The sequence below is a fragment of the Silurus aristotelis genome, assembly GCF_946808225.1.
Source record: "Silurus aristotelis genome assembly, chromosome: 20".
In the NCBI taxonomy this organism is placed as follows: Eukaryota; Metazoa; Chordata; class Actinopteri; order Siluriformes; family Siluridae; genus Silurus; species Silurus aristotelis.
Window position 1 is genome coordinate 12,923,687 of NC_139593.1, and position 18,503 is coordinate 12,942,189.

Sequence of the window (18,503 nt, forward strand, 5' to 3'; positions counted from 1 at the left end):
GGGGGGGGGGAGGGTTCGGTACACAATGAGAAAGGACTCGCCTGCAGCTGCTTCTTGACACGATCGTTTTTCTGGGCTTCGGTGAGTCGGTCTTCCTCGGTGTCTGGATACGCCACGCCGTCGTTGGAGAGCTCGGCGCTGGCCTCGGCGCTGCTCTCGTCGTGCTCGTCGTGCTCGTTCTCCACCGAGATGCCTGCTGGGACTGCTGCACACATCACCGTCTTCAGCTCATCCTTGGTCTTCTCCAGATCCTCCTGTGCTGAAATAGCCTGAGGAGAACACAAGCGTGGAATTACTCATTACAGTATTACATCAGATACGATCGTAACACTGGAAAATCTACTTCAAACCATCAGATTAGCTTGTAGAGTTACCAAAAACTAAATGAATAATTGACACGAAGCTTTTATACCGGATCAAAATGGATTTTTCCTTTGAAAGAGGATCACCTTTCAAGAAAGCCTCAAGATTAAGGTATACGTTGTACGGACGAACGTTTATAGAACGTTCCACGTTTTTTTGTTAGAATAAGCTCCAATCTTCTAGATCTTGTGGCGGTTTGTGCTCCTTCAGGCACGAGGGTGTAAAGGCAGGTGCTGATGTAGGTAAAGTGATGGAGGTCTGGGGTCTGCAGTCAGTGTTCACATTCATCCCAAAGGTGTTCAAAAGGGATGAGATCAGAGCTCTATAACAGGCCACTCGAGATCTTCCAATCCAACCCATGTAAAGAATATCTTCAGGGAGCTCGCTTTGTGCAGGTTCTCATGGGTCAAGCGAAAGGAAATTATAATAGAAGGTTCTAGACCAGACCTGGGCAAACTACGGCCCGCGGGCCACATCCGGCCCTTTGTACGTCCCTGTTCCAGCCCGCGTGAGGCCAATCATAAATTACAGGGATGCACCGAAAAATCGGCCGAAACACAATTGTAATGACGCAATAAAAAAGCGCAGCCAGCACACGGTTATCGGGATAAGAGCAACATGTCTGCGGTGTGCGGAGAGCGATGTGCAGAACATGCAATGCTGAAATTTCAAGAGGGGGTGTATCTGCAAAGAGTTTCTCCACATCGGGTTTATCACCTGAAATCCAAACATCCTGATTGCCTTCTAAATATGAGAAGAACGCGGCGCAGAAAAGTAAAGTCAATCCAAGCATGCGCACTCCGTCTGTAGAGGACGTTTTTGAAAAGGCAGGAAAGTTTTCCAGTGATGGTGCCAAGGCAAAAGGCATAACACAAAAAATTATGGATTTCATTGCTTAGATCAGTGGTTGCCAGCGGCTCGACGGGTTGATCTTTAAAACATTCCCTGTGGATCCCGAAAATAATAATTATTACAATATATTTATTACACGCCGGGGGCCGTTAGGGGGGGTGCAGAGTATGCCAGGCATATGGGCCCAAGAGAACGCTAGGGGGCCCCACAATTATCAATTAAATTTTTTCCAATTAGTTTTTTTTTTTTTTTTTATCGTACATACACACATTTTAAATAATAACACTGGTGAAATAAAATTAATTCCCTGTAAATAAAATTAAACTATATTAACCTTATTAATAATAATATAACATACACATATATATATATATATATGGGGGCCCAAACTTCTGTCTTGCATACACCCCTTAAAACTGTTAATTGCGCCCCTGATTACACGGCTCTTCTTAATGCTGTAGATTAGAACCTTCCATTCACTTGAATGGGCTTCCAAACGTTCGGCGGCCAATTATTTTTGTTTAACCGCTGCCTGTTTGTCAATACCTATGAATGGTAACAAAAATAGTAATTTATAATAATAAGTAAAAAAACTTTTGTAATTGATTTATTCTTTGAATTGCAATGCATTGATTTTAGTGAGGTTAGTACACACTCAGCCATAAATGCAATGGTTCTAATAATTGATAATCTTTTCTTTCGGTGTTTCAGGTTTCGGTTTTGGCCTTGGTTTCCTCATTTTTGGAATTTTCATTTCGATGCATCCCTAAAATATTATCGTTGGTGTGGCCCTCTGACACAATTCAGGTTTCTCTTGTGGCCCCTTGTAAAAATTAATTGCCCACCCCTGATCTAGACCAACACCTCAGATCTCGAAGAGCGTGGGATCGTAGACGTTTGACGCACTACGCCACGTCACTTGACTTCGGATTAATCCGTTCCCGTGCGTTTTTGAGAGTTCGGACTATGATTCACTTCACGGCGGCTCAAATTACACGGAGATTACATGAACCCGAGCACGGTCTCTAATCCAAATTACATTTACAACCAGGGAATATAGCAAGAAGCAATCATTAAAAACCTGCTACATATTAGATACCTGATACAAAAACACTGTTCAGGCGCAACAGTATGACCACCTGCCTAATATCCCCTTTTGCTGCTAAAACAGTCCTGAACCATCACAGCTTTTACTTCTTCAGCAGTTTGAGCTACAGGAGCTCGTCTGTTAAATCGGACCACATCTTCACTCTCCACGTGCATCAATGTGCCTTTCCTGGGTCATGACCCTGTCGCTGGTTCACCACTGTTCCTTCCTTGGAGCACTTTTGATAGATACTGAGCACTGCAGACCAGGAACATCTCACACGAGCTGCAGGTTTGGAGATGCTCTGACTCGGTCGTCTAGACATCACAATTTGTGGAACTCGCTCAAATCCTTACGCTCGCCCATTTTTCCTGCTTCTAACATGTCGACTTTGAGAACAAAATGTTCACTTGCTGCCTAATAAATACACCACACACTAACAGGTGCCATGATGAAGAGATAATCAGTGATATTCCCTTCACCGCTCATAATGTTAAAACGTTACTCCTGGCTGGTGAATATGTAAATCCAGGAATTCTCTGATCCGTTCCGGTCTGAAGGCGAGATCCATTTTTGCATGTAACCGCAACTCTACTTTAGATTGCAGATTTATATTAAACAATTCATGCAGATAAATAAGGAATGTGAGAGGAAAATTAATTGTGTTCTGATATTGCGATCGTCGTGTTGATTGTTTACAAAGAAATATAAAAGCATAAAAACATGAACTCGTGCTCGTGTGACGTGTAGAGAGACGAGGTGCATTACTTTGTGCTGCCACTCGTTGGCCTCCTCTTCCTTTTTTCTCTTGGCCTCCTCCAGCAGGGCGATTTTGGCAGTAAACTCACCCAGTTCTGCAGCCTGGAATACAACAGTGTGGAGCTCAGACACTAAACGTACTACAGACTAAGTGAAAGTTCTTTAAAAGCGAGATTTGGACATTTGTTGGCTTTAGTCACTTATAAGTGGCTTTAAGGGATGATATATGTGACACACCAGTTGTTCTTGGTTCTTCATCTGATCTGCTGCTTGTCTGGCCAGTGATGCTCGGGCCTCCTCGGCTGCCAGTTTCTCCTTCTCCAGTCTTTCAGCCTCTTCCTTTGCCCTCTGTCTTTCTAGGTCCAGATCTAGAGCCCGACGTGTCTGTTCCTCCAGCTCTGTATGACACACACGCACATTTACTGTACTATATGGATAAATCGCAGCACATTTGGAGTGATCTCTCTGCAGGTCTGAAACCCGTTCAAACTAAATCGTTAATAATTAATTAATCTAACAGTTAAACTCAGTTACTTGTGTGAATCACAGGAGACATAATGATTGTCAGAAACCACAGTGCATTTCCATATAGAGTACAAACACAATCACACAAGTGATGTACAATTACGTTGAATTATTTCTATTAAATAACTAATTCAAATCAATCAATGAAAAGAAAGAAAAAAGAAAAAGAAAAAAAAACCTGTTATGATGTTGCCTTTTACAGCCATAATAATTCATTACACACACTATTTCGGCGCACTGTAAGTCAGTTCCAGCGGACTTGCATAGCACATGAGATGGGGGTACTGCACGGCTCGCTTATTGATGAAAAGGAATTCGATAAACTGATCCGCATTGTGCTACCCGGTAAAAAAGGTTCAGGACTTAAGACTAGGGATGCACCGAATATTCGGCCACCGAAAATTTCCGGCCGAAAATGGCCCAAAAGTGCATTTTGAAACAGTTTGTTGTGATGACGCAAACAGAAAACGCTGCCTGCACGTGCTTGTCTACAACAACGTCTGCGGTGTGGACGTATTTCAGTATATCTGAGAAACTGTTGTTTTGTATCTTTAAGCAGTGTCACTTGTTCTGAATGCAATTTGTTTTTATGAAAGAACATATTTAATTGTACAACCTTTCAGCAGGCCAGAGGGTCTGTACATTATTATTTAATGTACACGAGTGCATTTAGGTTAAACATTTAGGTTTAAATTTTTATTTATTTTATCCTGTGCATTGTTGCAATGTGCTATAAATAAATATTTTCATAATTTGTAATTTATTTATTCTTTGAAACTTTAATATTAATTTATGCAATTGAAATGCCTTGATTTTAGTAAGTTTAGTACACAATCATAGCCATAAATGCAATGGTAATAATAGTTGACATAATTTCTTTCTGTGTTTTGGTTTTCGGCCTTGCTTTCCTCTTTTTTCGGTTTGGGCCAAGAATTTTTATTTCGGTGCATCCCTACTTAAGACGGCAGTGTTTTATCAAGTACGCACTGAGATGCAGCGCAGAACGACATTCACGCGGTTCTCCAATCAGCCGAGAATCAGGCTGCACAGGCCGAGTGTTACAGTTATAGCCGATTGTGGAAAAATTGTGAGCGCTGTCGCTTTAAGAGAGGCGTGAATATCAGTATTAAATGGGCCGATTTGAGAACGTTACGAAAACGTTAATGACTTTCATACAGAACAGGAAAGTTTATACAGAACGGGGTGAAAAACAAACATGTTTCTGTTGCTTTATCATAAATCTGAAGCCATCAAGGGCACAAACTCACCCCTAGTAAACAGTTGCTGCCACCACATGATCGGCTGTTTAGGATAAATAAGGTGCATAAATGGCATCAAATCAAACACACTGATGAATCGAACTAATCTGCTTCCGACACTTTCCGTGATAAAAAATTTCCTATAGGATCAATCAGTATGACTGCACAAGTGCTAAGAGAATTCCTCCAGATTCACTTCTTCTCGCTCAGATCTCTTCAGTCCAACAGATTAAAGGGAAACTCTGACCTAACACTTGATCGAGACACTCTACAGTGTACACAGGGTAAAATGTGTGGGATTTTAGTGCAACATGTCCGGATGGGCGCTTTATTCATAACGTCCTTGTACCTTTCTGCGCTCTCGCCGTTTGCTCTTCGATCTGTCTCAGTCGCTCGATCAGCTCATCCTTCTCACGCTCTATTCTTTCCTTCTCCTTTTCCGCAATTTCACGCTTCTTCTTTTCGTTTTCGAGTTGAGCCCTTAAGGAGAAAAACAAGAAAATGAAATATTATAGCACACATTTGTGAAGAAGGTATGTGCTAAATCCTAAATAAATAAATATAATTTATGCTTCTTTAGGCACCAGTACGTGAAAATGCATTATCAGAAATTCTATAATTATTTATATTCAAGTTTTAATGAGTAGAAATGTATTTACAATTAAGTGCCAAGACCAGTCTTCCCAATGTATAAATTTTTGAATAAATAAGCGTATTTAACTAACAATTCAGGAACGAGTAGTTTAATAGCTGCTACTATTTTCCAAAATCTAAACAATCTAGTAGCCTAATAAACACCCAGAATCCCTGAGTAGGCAGTTACAATGCACTGCCACATGTTCATGTTAATGGATGTAATCTCATCATTTAAAACTTCCTGGTCAGGCACATTTTTATTTTTTTTCATTATCCATGTCCATGTGTACAAATGCACAGGCCTACAGAAATAGTCAATCCTATTCACACCTGTCTTTGTATCTGTAATCCTATTCATATCTGTATTTATCTGTTTAGATCACATCCCATCATACACATCAATAAAACCCAATAGAAAGCTGCTGGTTATAACGTGCAATGCTGCCATCTGCTGGATAAAATTGTAATTAAACAGAAACCTATTGAAAATGACTATGAATCTGGTGGCAAATATTACAAACAAACTTTTGGATTAAAAGTTTGGATGTTGAACCCTGTGTGCAACTCTAAACAATGTGAACACAACGGCTAAACATTCATCATACATCTCTGGGCTTGAATGAAAAATATGCTTAAAAGGTCACCCAATGTTAGGTTTTTTTGCCTGGGAACATTGAAAACAAAGCTACAAAGCTGAAAACTTGTCAATATGTAAAAACAAAAAAAAACAAAAAAACAAGAAATCTTATTTATGGCCATAATCTAATCATTATTGGTTGTGTAGTAAAAGGTAAATTGATGATGTTCTTCAGAAACGTTGGCTCCTTTGTTGTGTAACTTTTGTAACTGGATCTTTTACGCATTGAAGTTCCAGAAAACCGAAAAATCGAAGGTCAAAAAATGTGAGGTTTAAGGTTCCAGTTGCACGTACCTCTCCATTTGCTTCTGGTGTTTCTCCTCTCTAGCTTGGGCCTTCATCTGCTGCACCTCGATGGTATCAGGCTTTCTCCTCCTCATGTAAAGCTCGTGGTTGCCCATGCATAGAGCCAGGATCCGTTTATTGATCCGCAACCGCGGTGCGTAGAACACAAAATCCTGCAATTAAACAGTGTTGATCCAGGAGTGTTAGATGTGTTTAGATAAAAACTCTAAACTGAGATACACATACACTATATGGACAAGAGTATTGGGACACCTGATTTTTGCAACCATGTGTGATCTTTTCCCAAACTGTTACCACAAAGTCGGAGGTACACAATTGCATAGGACGTCTTTGGAGGTAGTGGCATTAAATTTGCTCTTCCTTTGAACTAGGAGATCCAAACTTGTTCCAGCATGACAATTACACAAAGCCAGCTTCATTAAGATGTGGTTTACTTGGTTCGAGTAGAAGAGCTCGAGTGGCCTGCTATAGAGCTCTGACCTCAACCCTATTGAACACCTTTAGGCCTCCTCACCTCACCTACATCCGTACCTGACTTTACCAACACCTGAATGAGCTGAATGAGCACAAATCTCACAACCACATCCCGAAACCTAGTGGAACCTCTTCCCGATAGGGTAGAGGTTATTAAAATAGCAAATGAAGATTAATATGGAATGGGATGTTAAACAATAAAAAAATAAATACAAATAAAAAGCACATCTGAATCTTATGGTCAGGTGTCCACAAACCTTTATGATAAATATTACTATCAATAGTAATTATCAATTCTATTATCCAATTATTTCCATTTTTCATTTCATTTTCATAATTACATTTATCAATGTAGAACACCACCAAAATTAACACACGCAGTTGTCATTTATAATCACGACGCAGGTAAACTGTGCACATTTTTTCAATAAGATTAGATTACATTTGTTCGATTTTGATTATTAAGTCTTTATTGTCATTGTGAAAAGAACCTGTACAGAGCCAATGAAACGGCAAAAAATGCTGCTCAACAGATTTATATTTATTTCATATTTCATCAAGTCCTTAATCAGGGTCGCATATTATTTTAATTCGATGTGAAGTCGTGCTTAACCCTGTTTAGCAAACCTTTTGTGAATGATCACAGTATTTAATTTACACCAATATTCCATACTACCCAAACACTTACGGGTGCTTTCTTGTCGATGGGCTTGATGACAAATTTCTTGTCATTGAAAGAAATGTTACGGATTTCGCTCCAAGGAAAGCCAATCTTTGGTGTGAGCCTGAGAAGAAGAAGAAAAAAATATATATGTAAAAATGACCGCTTGTTCCGAGCCAAGCCAGCAGAGGGCATCAGAGGATGCATGTTCAGGTTGAAGCTTAACAGTGATCAGCTTTAGTCAGTAATTATCTAGTAATCTCATGAGCAACTTACAGTAAAGCGCATGGGGGTGTTTTTTTTTATTATTATTTATTTTTAGATCGACTCGCTTCTAAAAAAAAAAAAAAAAAGCTTGAGAGAAACAGGTGTGTGACTTGTAGATTACTCAGGGCTTTACTAAGCCACATTAATACATCCTCCTTTTTAATAGACAATATCACATTGCATTATAATTTATTAAATATATCTGATGTCATTGCTTTCCAGAAAATATATTAGTCCACACATCCACATCAACACATTTCTCGATCATCAAAGCAAATATAAATAAAAAAAATAAAAGAAAAAAATTTATTACTTTATATATCTCTCAAATCTCTATTTTGATCCGAGTGTCTCTTCATGACTCAAAATGACTCTGCTGCTTTTGATTAGAATCTCGTCTGACACAGTGGAAATCCCGTCGATCTGAACCATGCGGGTAAAATACAAAACTACATTGTGTCCCAGATTGTTTACCAAGAACGTTATACCCACTCACTCCTTCCACATACGACATTAACATTCTTGAATGGACATTCTGCCCTTTCCTGCACTGGTTCACTTCTGATCCATCACTTCTCCTTTTCAACCCGCAGAGGAAACAGAAAAACGAAACCAAAAAAAACACCACACCTTAACCACGACAACCTCAAAAACACAACCGGGAAGAGTCAAATCAAAACCTGAAAGTTTGCTCGTCACTGAAACCTTTACGGTTTACCACTGCTGTTAAAGGTGTGGGATAGCCATGGGTCTAATTTATATCCTGGGAGATTTGGGAAACATTTTAATATACTTCCAAATTTATGCTGTTAGTATAGACATATATACCAGACCAGGCATAACTTTATGACCATTTATCAGGAACAATATTAATAACAGGCATTGATGCCTAAAATATCCAACCCACTAACAGGTACATGATAAAGAGAGAATCAGTGTCGTTTCAGATTAGTGTATAATTGCATGAAAAAAAAAAAAAAAAAAAAAAAAAAAAAAAAAAAAAAAAAAAAGCTTTATAGTACTTTTCAGTTTCTAATTCTTTCACCAAAATGAATGGCATACATATAAAAATATTGTGGAGATTCATTAGAAAAACTTGGACAACTGTTCAATAATATCCAAGTTAAAAGCACCTGATAAGTATCTGTGAAACATCGGTGCATCAGTAATGGATTGGGACTGCTTGTTCATGGGGTCTTTTGAACACAGAGTGCTTCATAAATACTGTAACAGGATATTTTAATCCTTATAACTAGTTTCCCCTCTGCCAGGAAACTCAGCTACAAATGCCAATTATAGTTGTAGACCAAAACAAATGTAAAATACAATGTAAACAATTAGTATAAAATCTAAAAAAAATATTATTCACATGATATTCTTTTTATATGTACATAAGTATAAAACATATAAAATAAAAACACAATCTAAATTCATGAAAAAAATAATATGCAGAAATTCATTTTAGAATATTAAAAGAATTTAAAATCGTTTGGACCACAAGCCTTTTAGATGTGGCTTCAATTTTTTTTTTTGGTTGCAAAAGATAATTCTAGACAGCAATGTATTGTTTATATAAATATATATAAATTATGCATCATTGTATTTTGAGTATTTTTGTGTTTTTCAAAGATATGGCAACCCTAAGTAGAATGAAGCATTACGATGAGAAGAAACCATGATCACTAAATATAAACCGTGAATGCTTGCAGTAACTACAGAAAGTGTGTGGTTGCTCCATGACTCACTTGTCTTCGTGTTCGTAAATATTGAGACCCAGAGCGTCGACTCCCAGCCACAGCTCTGTTCCCTTTTTGTTCTTGATTTCAAAGTAGTTGACGCCGTACATCTCTAAATCCTGGGCGATTTTCAGATACTCCATCATGGAGTCCTCTCTGAAAGCATAACCACAAGCACCCCCGTGAACACACAACCAACAAACATGCTGGCATTGGAAACCCAACCAGATACGCTCTTGTTAGCCATTACGTGTGGCTGAAAACAGTAATTACCTGAGCATTCCTCTGTGCTCCTCATGCCAAGTCTGTATCCTTTCCTCCCACTGCTCTTTAGTCAGCTTGTGTTGCTCCAGAACTCTGATCGGCACAAACACATGTTTATCATATAAAACCCACTGCAACGTTCAGTGAAAGCGGTGATTAATGAAAACAGTATGTCCTGATTCAGGTATGAATTATAAATATGGGTCTGACACTCCTGTACACTTCCGCAAAAAAAAAAAAAAAAAAGGTTCCAGCTGTGAATGAAACGAGTTCACGCTGTACTGCATATTGTTAAGGGTTTTACTTCAGCGCTGATTTAGTCTTTCCTTTCACTCAGGCACCACACAAGGTAATTTTGCAAGCAACTCAAAATGCTTGTCTGGGCCAGGGACATTTAATTATAGCCCTCATGGCACATGCGGTTGTGTTTTGACACTGCCTACTGAAGCATGAGCTTGGGTTCAGCTCAGTTCGCATCTGATGTCCAGACCACACTAATAATGTGGTCTTAAACTCATCAGAAACGTATTTGTCTCTTTTGGATGCTGTACACCTGAATAAAAATGTAAAAAAAAAAAAAAAGGGCTAAATCGGTCCACTATGTTATTTAAATTAATTACATAAAAGAGGGATTAAAAAGGAGAGAACAACATTCAAATCGATTAATTCTATAAGAACGACAAGAAGCAGGGAATTCGCTGTGCTGCTCTTCACCTCTGTGGTAGAAGCCGGTCATTGGCAAGATAGCCAGGTTTGTGGATGTCCTTGTTGTAGTCGCCGTATTTGGCCTGGACCGAGTAGGATGCCAAAAGCACTGCGGTCTCAGGGGGACAATAATTCTCATCGTTCAAAATGGACTCCTTAACCTGAGGAGAAAAAATAAAAAATAATGGGGCTCAGAGAACAAATTCTGCATTGCACCACTTTACTGCTGAACATCTTGAAAAGTTCAGTTCTTGAACATCTTGATTAATAGATTTCTCCTCCCTAAACGGTCTCTAAAGCGTGTTCTCTCAGCACCACTGCTGCTACGTGAATATGACGCATCACAACGCATCACAACACTCCGGAGACCGAGGCGTGTCCTATGAGTCATAATGATTATAGATTAACATGGCAGAGGTAGAGCTGCATCTTCCTGGAGATAAAACAGGAAAAGAAGGTCTGGTTTTATTTAATCTTCATTAATGGTTTCATTTATGGGCCATGGATTAGAAGTCAGAAAGCATTTAAGTAGATTGCTGATTTGCTGTCGGTCTGAATATAAAAATAAATAAAAGCGAAATATCTATACCATACAGAATTGCATTGAATCACTTTGTTTTTTTCATTGAATCGCACTGTGTTTAATCATTTCTAATTCGGATTGCACTGCATCTGAACAGGGCTAAATTGTATCGTATCGGTAGCTGCTTAATATGTATCTTTAATGTATCATATCTTTGGCTATGCATCAAAATGAGACTCACATCAACCTCGGTTATGGAGATGGACATCCTGAGTAGCTACACAGTTATCAGCCAAAACATCAATCAATCAAAAAGCCAAAAGAGCAATGAGCATTAACAATGGTTTGATTGGTTTCCTATCCAAAAATGGCACTAAAATGCTAAAGCAAGAAGGGTAGATCTCAGGAGTTAGAATGTTATGATATGAATGAGATAATTGTAAGTCGCTCCAGATAAGGTGTCTGCCAAATGCCGTAAATGTAAACGTGTGTACTTAATTATGCTATGAGTATATGAGAGACGGAAGTTTTTTTTTTAAACACAGTGTATTCTTACAGTTTACTCTAAACACACCCACCATGGTTAGGCATACAGTTAGCGTTTTTGTCGGTTATTTTAATCATCTTGTCATTCCTATAAAGAGCACAAATACCTTGGAACACAATGTGGTTTCCCCGAGAACCATGGTGCAACCCAGAAAAGTACACAAGACAACACGGAGTGCAATGCAGAGGTGGGAAGTAACGAAGTTCAAATACTTTGTTACTGTACTTAAGTAGATTTTACTGGCATCAGTACTTATTTTTCACACAACGTTTTACTTTCACTCATTACATTTTTACAAAAATATCTGTACTTTAATTTAGTAAAAATGTTTTTTTTTTTCCCACTGTGCCGTTTTAGCCAATCAACCTATTTCCTGTCATTGCACAGTTTTTTCAATCTACCACTGGAGTATCATTTCCTGGCTCTCACACACCACAGACGTAAACTAGTTTATGAAGCAATGAGCAGGGCAGAAGAAAACAAGAAGTTTGGGGTTAATGTGGATGAGACAGAGGGAGTCAGTGATGTAACGTGACTGAGAACGGAGACCTTCCTGATCATCATCTTTTCTCTGCTTGTGTTCTGTATGGTGGATGCTCAGCCTGGATACATTTATTAGGTAACAAACTGTACAATTAGTTTTGTATAAATATCTTAATTAGGGCTGTCAAAATTAACTCGTTAATAGCGCGGTAACAAATCAATTTTAACAGCATTGATTTTATTAACGTGCGCATTTATGTTTGACCCATTTTTATTACAAATATAAATAAATACAAATAAAAGAGGCAAAATTAAAACCTTCAGTGCAACACACTTTTAACCGGAAAAAATGTTTAATTTAATCAGTATTAAATCCACTATGATGCACACAATTAACCCTATGGGGGTCGACAAACGTGCCGATTGTGTAGATTTGTTTCCTCATAACGCCGAAACAAACTTAAATTACTCTGTCTTTTTAGATCGTAAATATAAGAGCAATACATCATTGGAATCTGTAAAGAGTCTACTATTATTTGTATACACTCATAATAACAACAAAATGTTGTGCTTTTGCAAAATAAAGAAAAAACGGACAGGATGCGCTCTCTGCTCTCTGTCATCTCTCTTCACAGACACATAAATAAAACAACCTGAATCTCAATGAATACTTGCCTCACAGACATTAATAGAAATTACAGAATATCACAGATATTAATTGAAAGCATATATTCTCTGATTATGCAATCCTTATAAACATTAGGAGAGGTACAGTTTCTCCGGTAGAACCTTATTAACCTTCTGTGTGGACACAGCAAAGGTTCTGTTTGGTGTCCTGATGATTTACATAATTTTAAACATCATCATTACTTTAAAACATTAACAAGAATATTTTGTCTTCATGTTCTATATTAAGGATGGTTTGACTAATAATAAACATACATTTGCATAAGGCATCCATATTAGTCCATGCCCATGCTGATTAGAGTATTATAAACTTGAAAGGTTTTAAGTTAAGGTACATTTAGAACAGATAATGTATGATTAAGTTGCGTTTAATGTTGAGTTCATTCATGACAATCATGCGATTAATCGCGTTTAAATATTTTAATCGGCCCCAATATTAATATGCCGTGAGGTCCAGTTACCAGCGTGACACATGAGTATCTGTACTTCTACTTAAGTGAAAGCGTGTGTGTACTTTTGCCACTACTGATGCAAATACACATCATTGTTTGATGAGCGCGAAACAAACACGCAGAACAAAAAAAAGATACGCATCTCAAAGACCTCAGTTATAAACTATAAACTAATTTGGAGTATAGCAGCAAAACTGGCAGAAATATGAAGGTGTGTGATAGTTTCGGATGCAGCTTAGTGAAATGCAGGTGTGCAGTGCCACTAAGTCATGCTGGTTAGGTATTGGACGAGGTGAGCATTGGGAGACAGCAGCATGTTGAGTAATCTGACTGCCTAAGACAAGTAACTGTTGTGGAGTCTGCTGGTGGACTAGAAACTATAGGCTGTGCTTGATATTTTTAGTTGTAGGGTTGTTATCTTGCAGTAAGATTTAAAAGCACCAGAGACACACACCTTGATGCTGCTGCCATGTTGGATTCATATCAGGGCTGAAGAAATTAATGGTGATCCTATAGTGGTCAATCCAACAACAGATGGACTACAGATTTGCAAAATTCCAGGAATTTTTTAAGCCTGAAAACTTTCCATGCAAATTAACAGGATTATACTGTATGGGACTTAGTGGGAATAAACTGGAAATTTACAAAATAGCCAATAACAGAGATCGAATTTATATATTTATTTCGACTAAATTTATCATGCAGGAGTCCTGCACACAAAACAATGTTTAAAAAAAAAAAAAAAAAAAAGGATCTTGGCGAGAATTCATGTAAATTAAATAAATATTACATGAATTTATATTAAAACTTCTTTGTGCTGTGTGTAAGCTATTGTGCAAAAAGAATTCTAACAATTAAATCAGTCGAAATTTTTATTTTTTTTTAATCTGTATTAGTTTGCATGCATGTCATCTTATGACCAGACATTTATATTTGTTATTAGATGATGCAGTTTATACAAATTTTCCCAAATTTCTAATGAGTTGCCATAAATTCCTGTAAATTAACATCAAAGTAGTTTTATAAATAGTAACCCTACTAGATACTGCAAAGTTCATTGTTAAAATGATAATAAAAAAAAGAAAAGAAAAATAATAAAAAACCCTTCGCAATCACCCAGTTACCTGAAGAAAGAAAAGGCGCTGTGTGATCTCCTGGATCAGCTCTTCAGAAACATCCTCAGGGAAGAACTTTGATCTGAATTTGAACTGAAGAGGGTTCTCCTTCTTCACATCCTGCTGAGTCACCTACAAAACAAAGACAGTCAGAATACAATACATTCCACTTGTTTATTCCAAAACAGGCCTTTGGTGAATGATGAATGAATCTGACCCAATTTTTTCAATATTTAACCTTTAATTCACGGTATCCTGAATTTTCACCACAACTTGCCTGAACTGTCCAAATTCTCCTTTGTAACAATCTGATGCTGTAACAGACTGTGATCGTTTTAATCAAACCATCTACCATAAAACACTCTTTTTACTTCTCGCTCGTACACACCTACAGCTACACATGCAGGCCCAGAGAAACACATGATACTCATGAGAATGCTGAGTCGAGCTTCACTTAACTGAACCGTGTGCCAACACGCACTTTTCCATCTGAAGCGTTCTGCTCGAAGGCTACTTTATTTTATTTAAAAAAAAAATTTACAGCTTGGCACCACGGAGCAGGAAGCCTATTAAACTGTACATCTGAAGCTCAGGCTAACCACAAGCTAATAGGAGCTGGCGCTACAGCACTGGCAGTATCTTTGGAAAGGAGAGAGAGAAAGAAAAAAAGCTTTACCTTCTTATTGAGCTTCAGCCACGTGGTGTAACCCTTACTGTCCATGTACTGCAAGCCGAAAAACCAGACCTCACGCAGCCCCACGGTCTTCACCACCTACAGACAGAGGACAGCACGTTTATACATCGCCATGCATGGGACGAAATGAGAAGTTTAGATTAACATTTATTTGCAATTGAATAGAAGTCCAAGTTGTTAAACAATGTATGTACTGTGTTCGATGCGGAAGAAATTAAAGAAAGATGGCAAACTCGATAAAAGCTAAATATCTCAACTTTGCCACAAGCCCAGTCATTTCTTGCAACATTCTATTAGGACAATTAAAAAAAGTTAGTGGATGTTACTAAAAGATGCCATAAAAGAATATGTTATAGAAGGCCATGGAATACCGTGGTTGCAACATATTAAAGACTATTTATAACATGTTCGTTCACAAAAGGAGCTGATAACGTTTAATAGAGAAATTCTCTCTAAAAACAAAATGAAAAGAAAATATTTTTTTAACCGTCACTACATTGACAAAAGTATTGGGACACCTGACCTTTCCTACCATACGTGGTTCCTCTCCAAACTGTTACCACAGAGCTGAGGGCACACAATTGTATCAGACGTCTTTGGATTCAGATTTTAAATCCGCTTGAACTTGGAAACCCAAACCTGTTCCAGCATGGCAATGCCCCTGTGCACAAAGTGAGCTCTATGAAGATATGGTTTAAATGGTTTAGAAAGGAAGATCTTGGGTGGCCTGTTATAGAGTTCTAATCTCATCCTTACTGAACACACCTTTGGGATGAATTGGAACACTGACTGCACCCCAGGTCTCCTCACCTGACCAGGTGTCCTCAAAATTTGTGGCAATATAGTGCACCTCTGAACATGAGATCACTTTTAGGAGATGGGCAAAATCGTAAAAATATTATATAATGTTTCAGGACAAAATCTCAAAAGGAAGAATTTGAAATTAATCTGTATGGAATCGTCTTAAATATGCTTATTACATGGCACTAAATGTAAATCACATTGACGGTGGCTTGGTCGATGTTGCCAGGTGAACCGATTTAAACCGCTGCTCTCCTGCATTCACCCAGTAGTCTTTAATGTTTACACCGAATGGTGTAAAACAATTTTTTTCCCATAAAAATCCCATAAGTGAGAGTTCTGTGAATGGGTAATGCTGTGCTGGGGCGAGAGAGCTCCAACATCCCATCACACACTGATAAAGACTACACCAGCAAAAGACAATTCGGGATTCCAATCTTGCCAATCTTGCAATCCTGCAATCTTGAACCTGTCCAGTTTTAGTGAGTCTCTTCTCACGGTCTCTCCTTCCAGGAGTGAAATTCAATGTGGTGGGTTCATGCACTGCAAAGTTTCAGCTTGTAGTGTGTTCTGAGATGCTTATCTGCTCACCATGGTAATAAAGAACAGCTGTCAAACCGACTCATTAGTTACAAATCTCTGAACATTCTCATGTGAATTTTCGGGACCAGGTTAAGATCTTGACCTGTATATACATGATTTTGCAGAATGGGTTGTCATGGCCGAGCAGCTGCATCCAAGTCGCACATTACCAAGTCCAATGTCAAATGTCAGATGGAGTGGTGTGAAGCATGACCAAACTGGACTGTGAAGCAGTCTAATGGGTTGGGTTTCAGTTAAGGAAAGTTTGAATGCTTTTGCGGGACACTTGGGGAAAGCCCCTTTCTTATTCCAGCATGACTGTACCCCAGTGCCTAAAGCAAGGTCCATAAAGACATGGTTGGATAAGTGTGACATGGAAGAACTTTACTATACCACACAGAGCCCTGACCTCAAACCCATTAAACACCTATGAGATAAACTGGAACGGAGATTGCAAGTCAGGCAATAAGATGTTGATCTCATTCAACGTCCGATCCCGACTTCACAAATGCTCTTTTTTACCGAATGGGCAGAATATTCCATAGAAACCCTGCAAAATGATGTGGAAACACTTTAGCAAAAGATGGAAGCTGTTATAACTGGAAAGAGTGGAATAACTCCATATTAATGTCTGTAGTTAAACTGCAATGTGATTACAGTCCCTGTTGGTGTAACGATCAGGTGTCCCTCTACTCGTCCATATAGTGTATGAGTGTGTGTACACACTATAGTTATTTACTCAGAGGAAAAGTGAAATTGGCATCACAAGCATTTTTTTATAAAGCAAGCCAGTTTGCAGCTCTAAGTGCTTGTGCTTCACACATTTCTTTATCCGGTTTCATCTACTTAAGGCGGTAGTTCTGTTGCTGCATGGCTGAGGGAGGTTCTGCTGAAACCCAAGCTAAGAGTGTGTGCTGAGCGGAAAGGTGAGGTTGCTAAAACAAAAGAAAGGCATAACCACCAGCACTTTGCTTTTACCACAGTTTCAAAATCATTCTGCACAATGAAGGAGAAGAATTCCAATGAAGAAAAAGAAATTAACAGCCTGGTGTTAAAAATGATTCAGACTTTATTAAATGTGACTAAACAATTTTTGGTCTTGCATATCCAAGCAAACCCTTCCTTTTAATCATTCGCAGATACACAACCTCTTTAGCATCCATTATTGGAAATGTGTTTGCACATCTGAAACTGGCATAAGGAGCTTTAAATAGCAACGACCCATACTTTATACTGCTCTGCACCGTCTTAAGTATCGCACAACTTTCCTGTGATCACCACGTCCTATAAAAAGCATGTCAACGTGCACCTCCAGTTTCCCTTTAATGCATACACCATGACAGCAGCAAAGGTCTGCAATTTTTTACCTTGACAGTATAAGAATCGATTGGCTGTTATGCTTTTGGAGCATTCAGAACTTCTGCAGGTTTCACAAAGTCAAATTTGAGACTTTTTAAGACCATTACGAGAAAAATTTAGAACCTATATCACAGCATCAAAAACACACAAACAGATACGTTGTTAGCAACTGGACTTAACCAGCCATAAATGGTTTTGCTGAGTATCGATAAACTTGCACTCCCCCCATCTAAAAAGTAAAAGAGCTTCATGCCAATAACAAAAAGCTTTGGCTGATCCATTTGGCTGTTAGGTTCTGTCACCAGACACACATTTCAGACAAATATATCTAAGATTTGGATTTTGTCAGAACACGTCCCCAACTGGCTTGAATATTCAAACCAGAACCAAATCTGGCCTCGTTTTACGGAGAAGCTCATTATGACCGATTTGTGAATCGCACAGATTAAATACTTTAAGAACTGTGAATATACTGTGGGATTCTGTCACTTTTGAGCACAAAGTTTTGCTAAATGGTAAATGCAAGCTTCATCCATTTATACGTTTGTACCTGATAGCTGCCAAACAAGAAACTCAACATAAGTGTTTATCTATCCATCTTTTATATTATGAGGACCAGTTTTATGGACCATTCCCAACTGAAACAATTCTCAAAGTTGACTATTCTCACCTACTCTGAGCACTTATTGCCTCTTTTAGTGTTCTGATGATGATTATCTTTTGGAGATA

The 18,503-nt window shown here is 38.4% G+C and overlaps 1 protein-coding gene across 1 annotated transcript in view; it reads right to left on the minus strand.

Moving 5' to 3' along the window:
- LOC310715721 (radixin) overlaps positions 1 to 18,503 on the minus strand; it is a 49,295-nt gene that overhangs the window by 2,507 nt on the left and 28,285 nt on the right. The window contains exons 4-14 of the mRNA XM_083522382.1: positions 15,015 to 15,110; positions 14,348 to 14,470; positions 10,541 to 10,692; positions 9,836 to 9,919; positions 9,572 to 9,718; positions 7,587 to 7,683; positions 6,413 to 6,576; positions 5,195 to 5,325; positions 3,299 to 3,459; positions 3,071 to 3,163; positions 42 to 269 (exon numbers count right to left, since the gene is read on the minus strand). Coding sequence (XP_083378508.1) covers positions 42 to 269; positions 3,071 to 3,163; positions 3,299 to 3,459; positions 5,195 to 5,325; positions 6,413 to 6,576; positions 7,587 to 7,683; positions 9,572 to 9,718; positions 9,836 to 9,919; positions 10,541 to 10,692; positions 14,348 to 14,470; positions 15,015 to 15,110 — 1,476 coding nt within the window. The remainder of the gene's footprint in view (positions 1 to 41; positions 270 to 3,070; positions 3,164 to 3,298; positions 3,460 to 5,194; positions 5,326 to 6,412; positions 6,577 to 7,586; positions 7,684 to 9,571; positions 9,719 to 9,835; positions 9,920 to 10,540; positions 10,693 to 14,347; positions 14,471 to 15,014; positions 15,111 to 18,503) is intronic.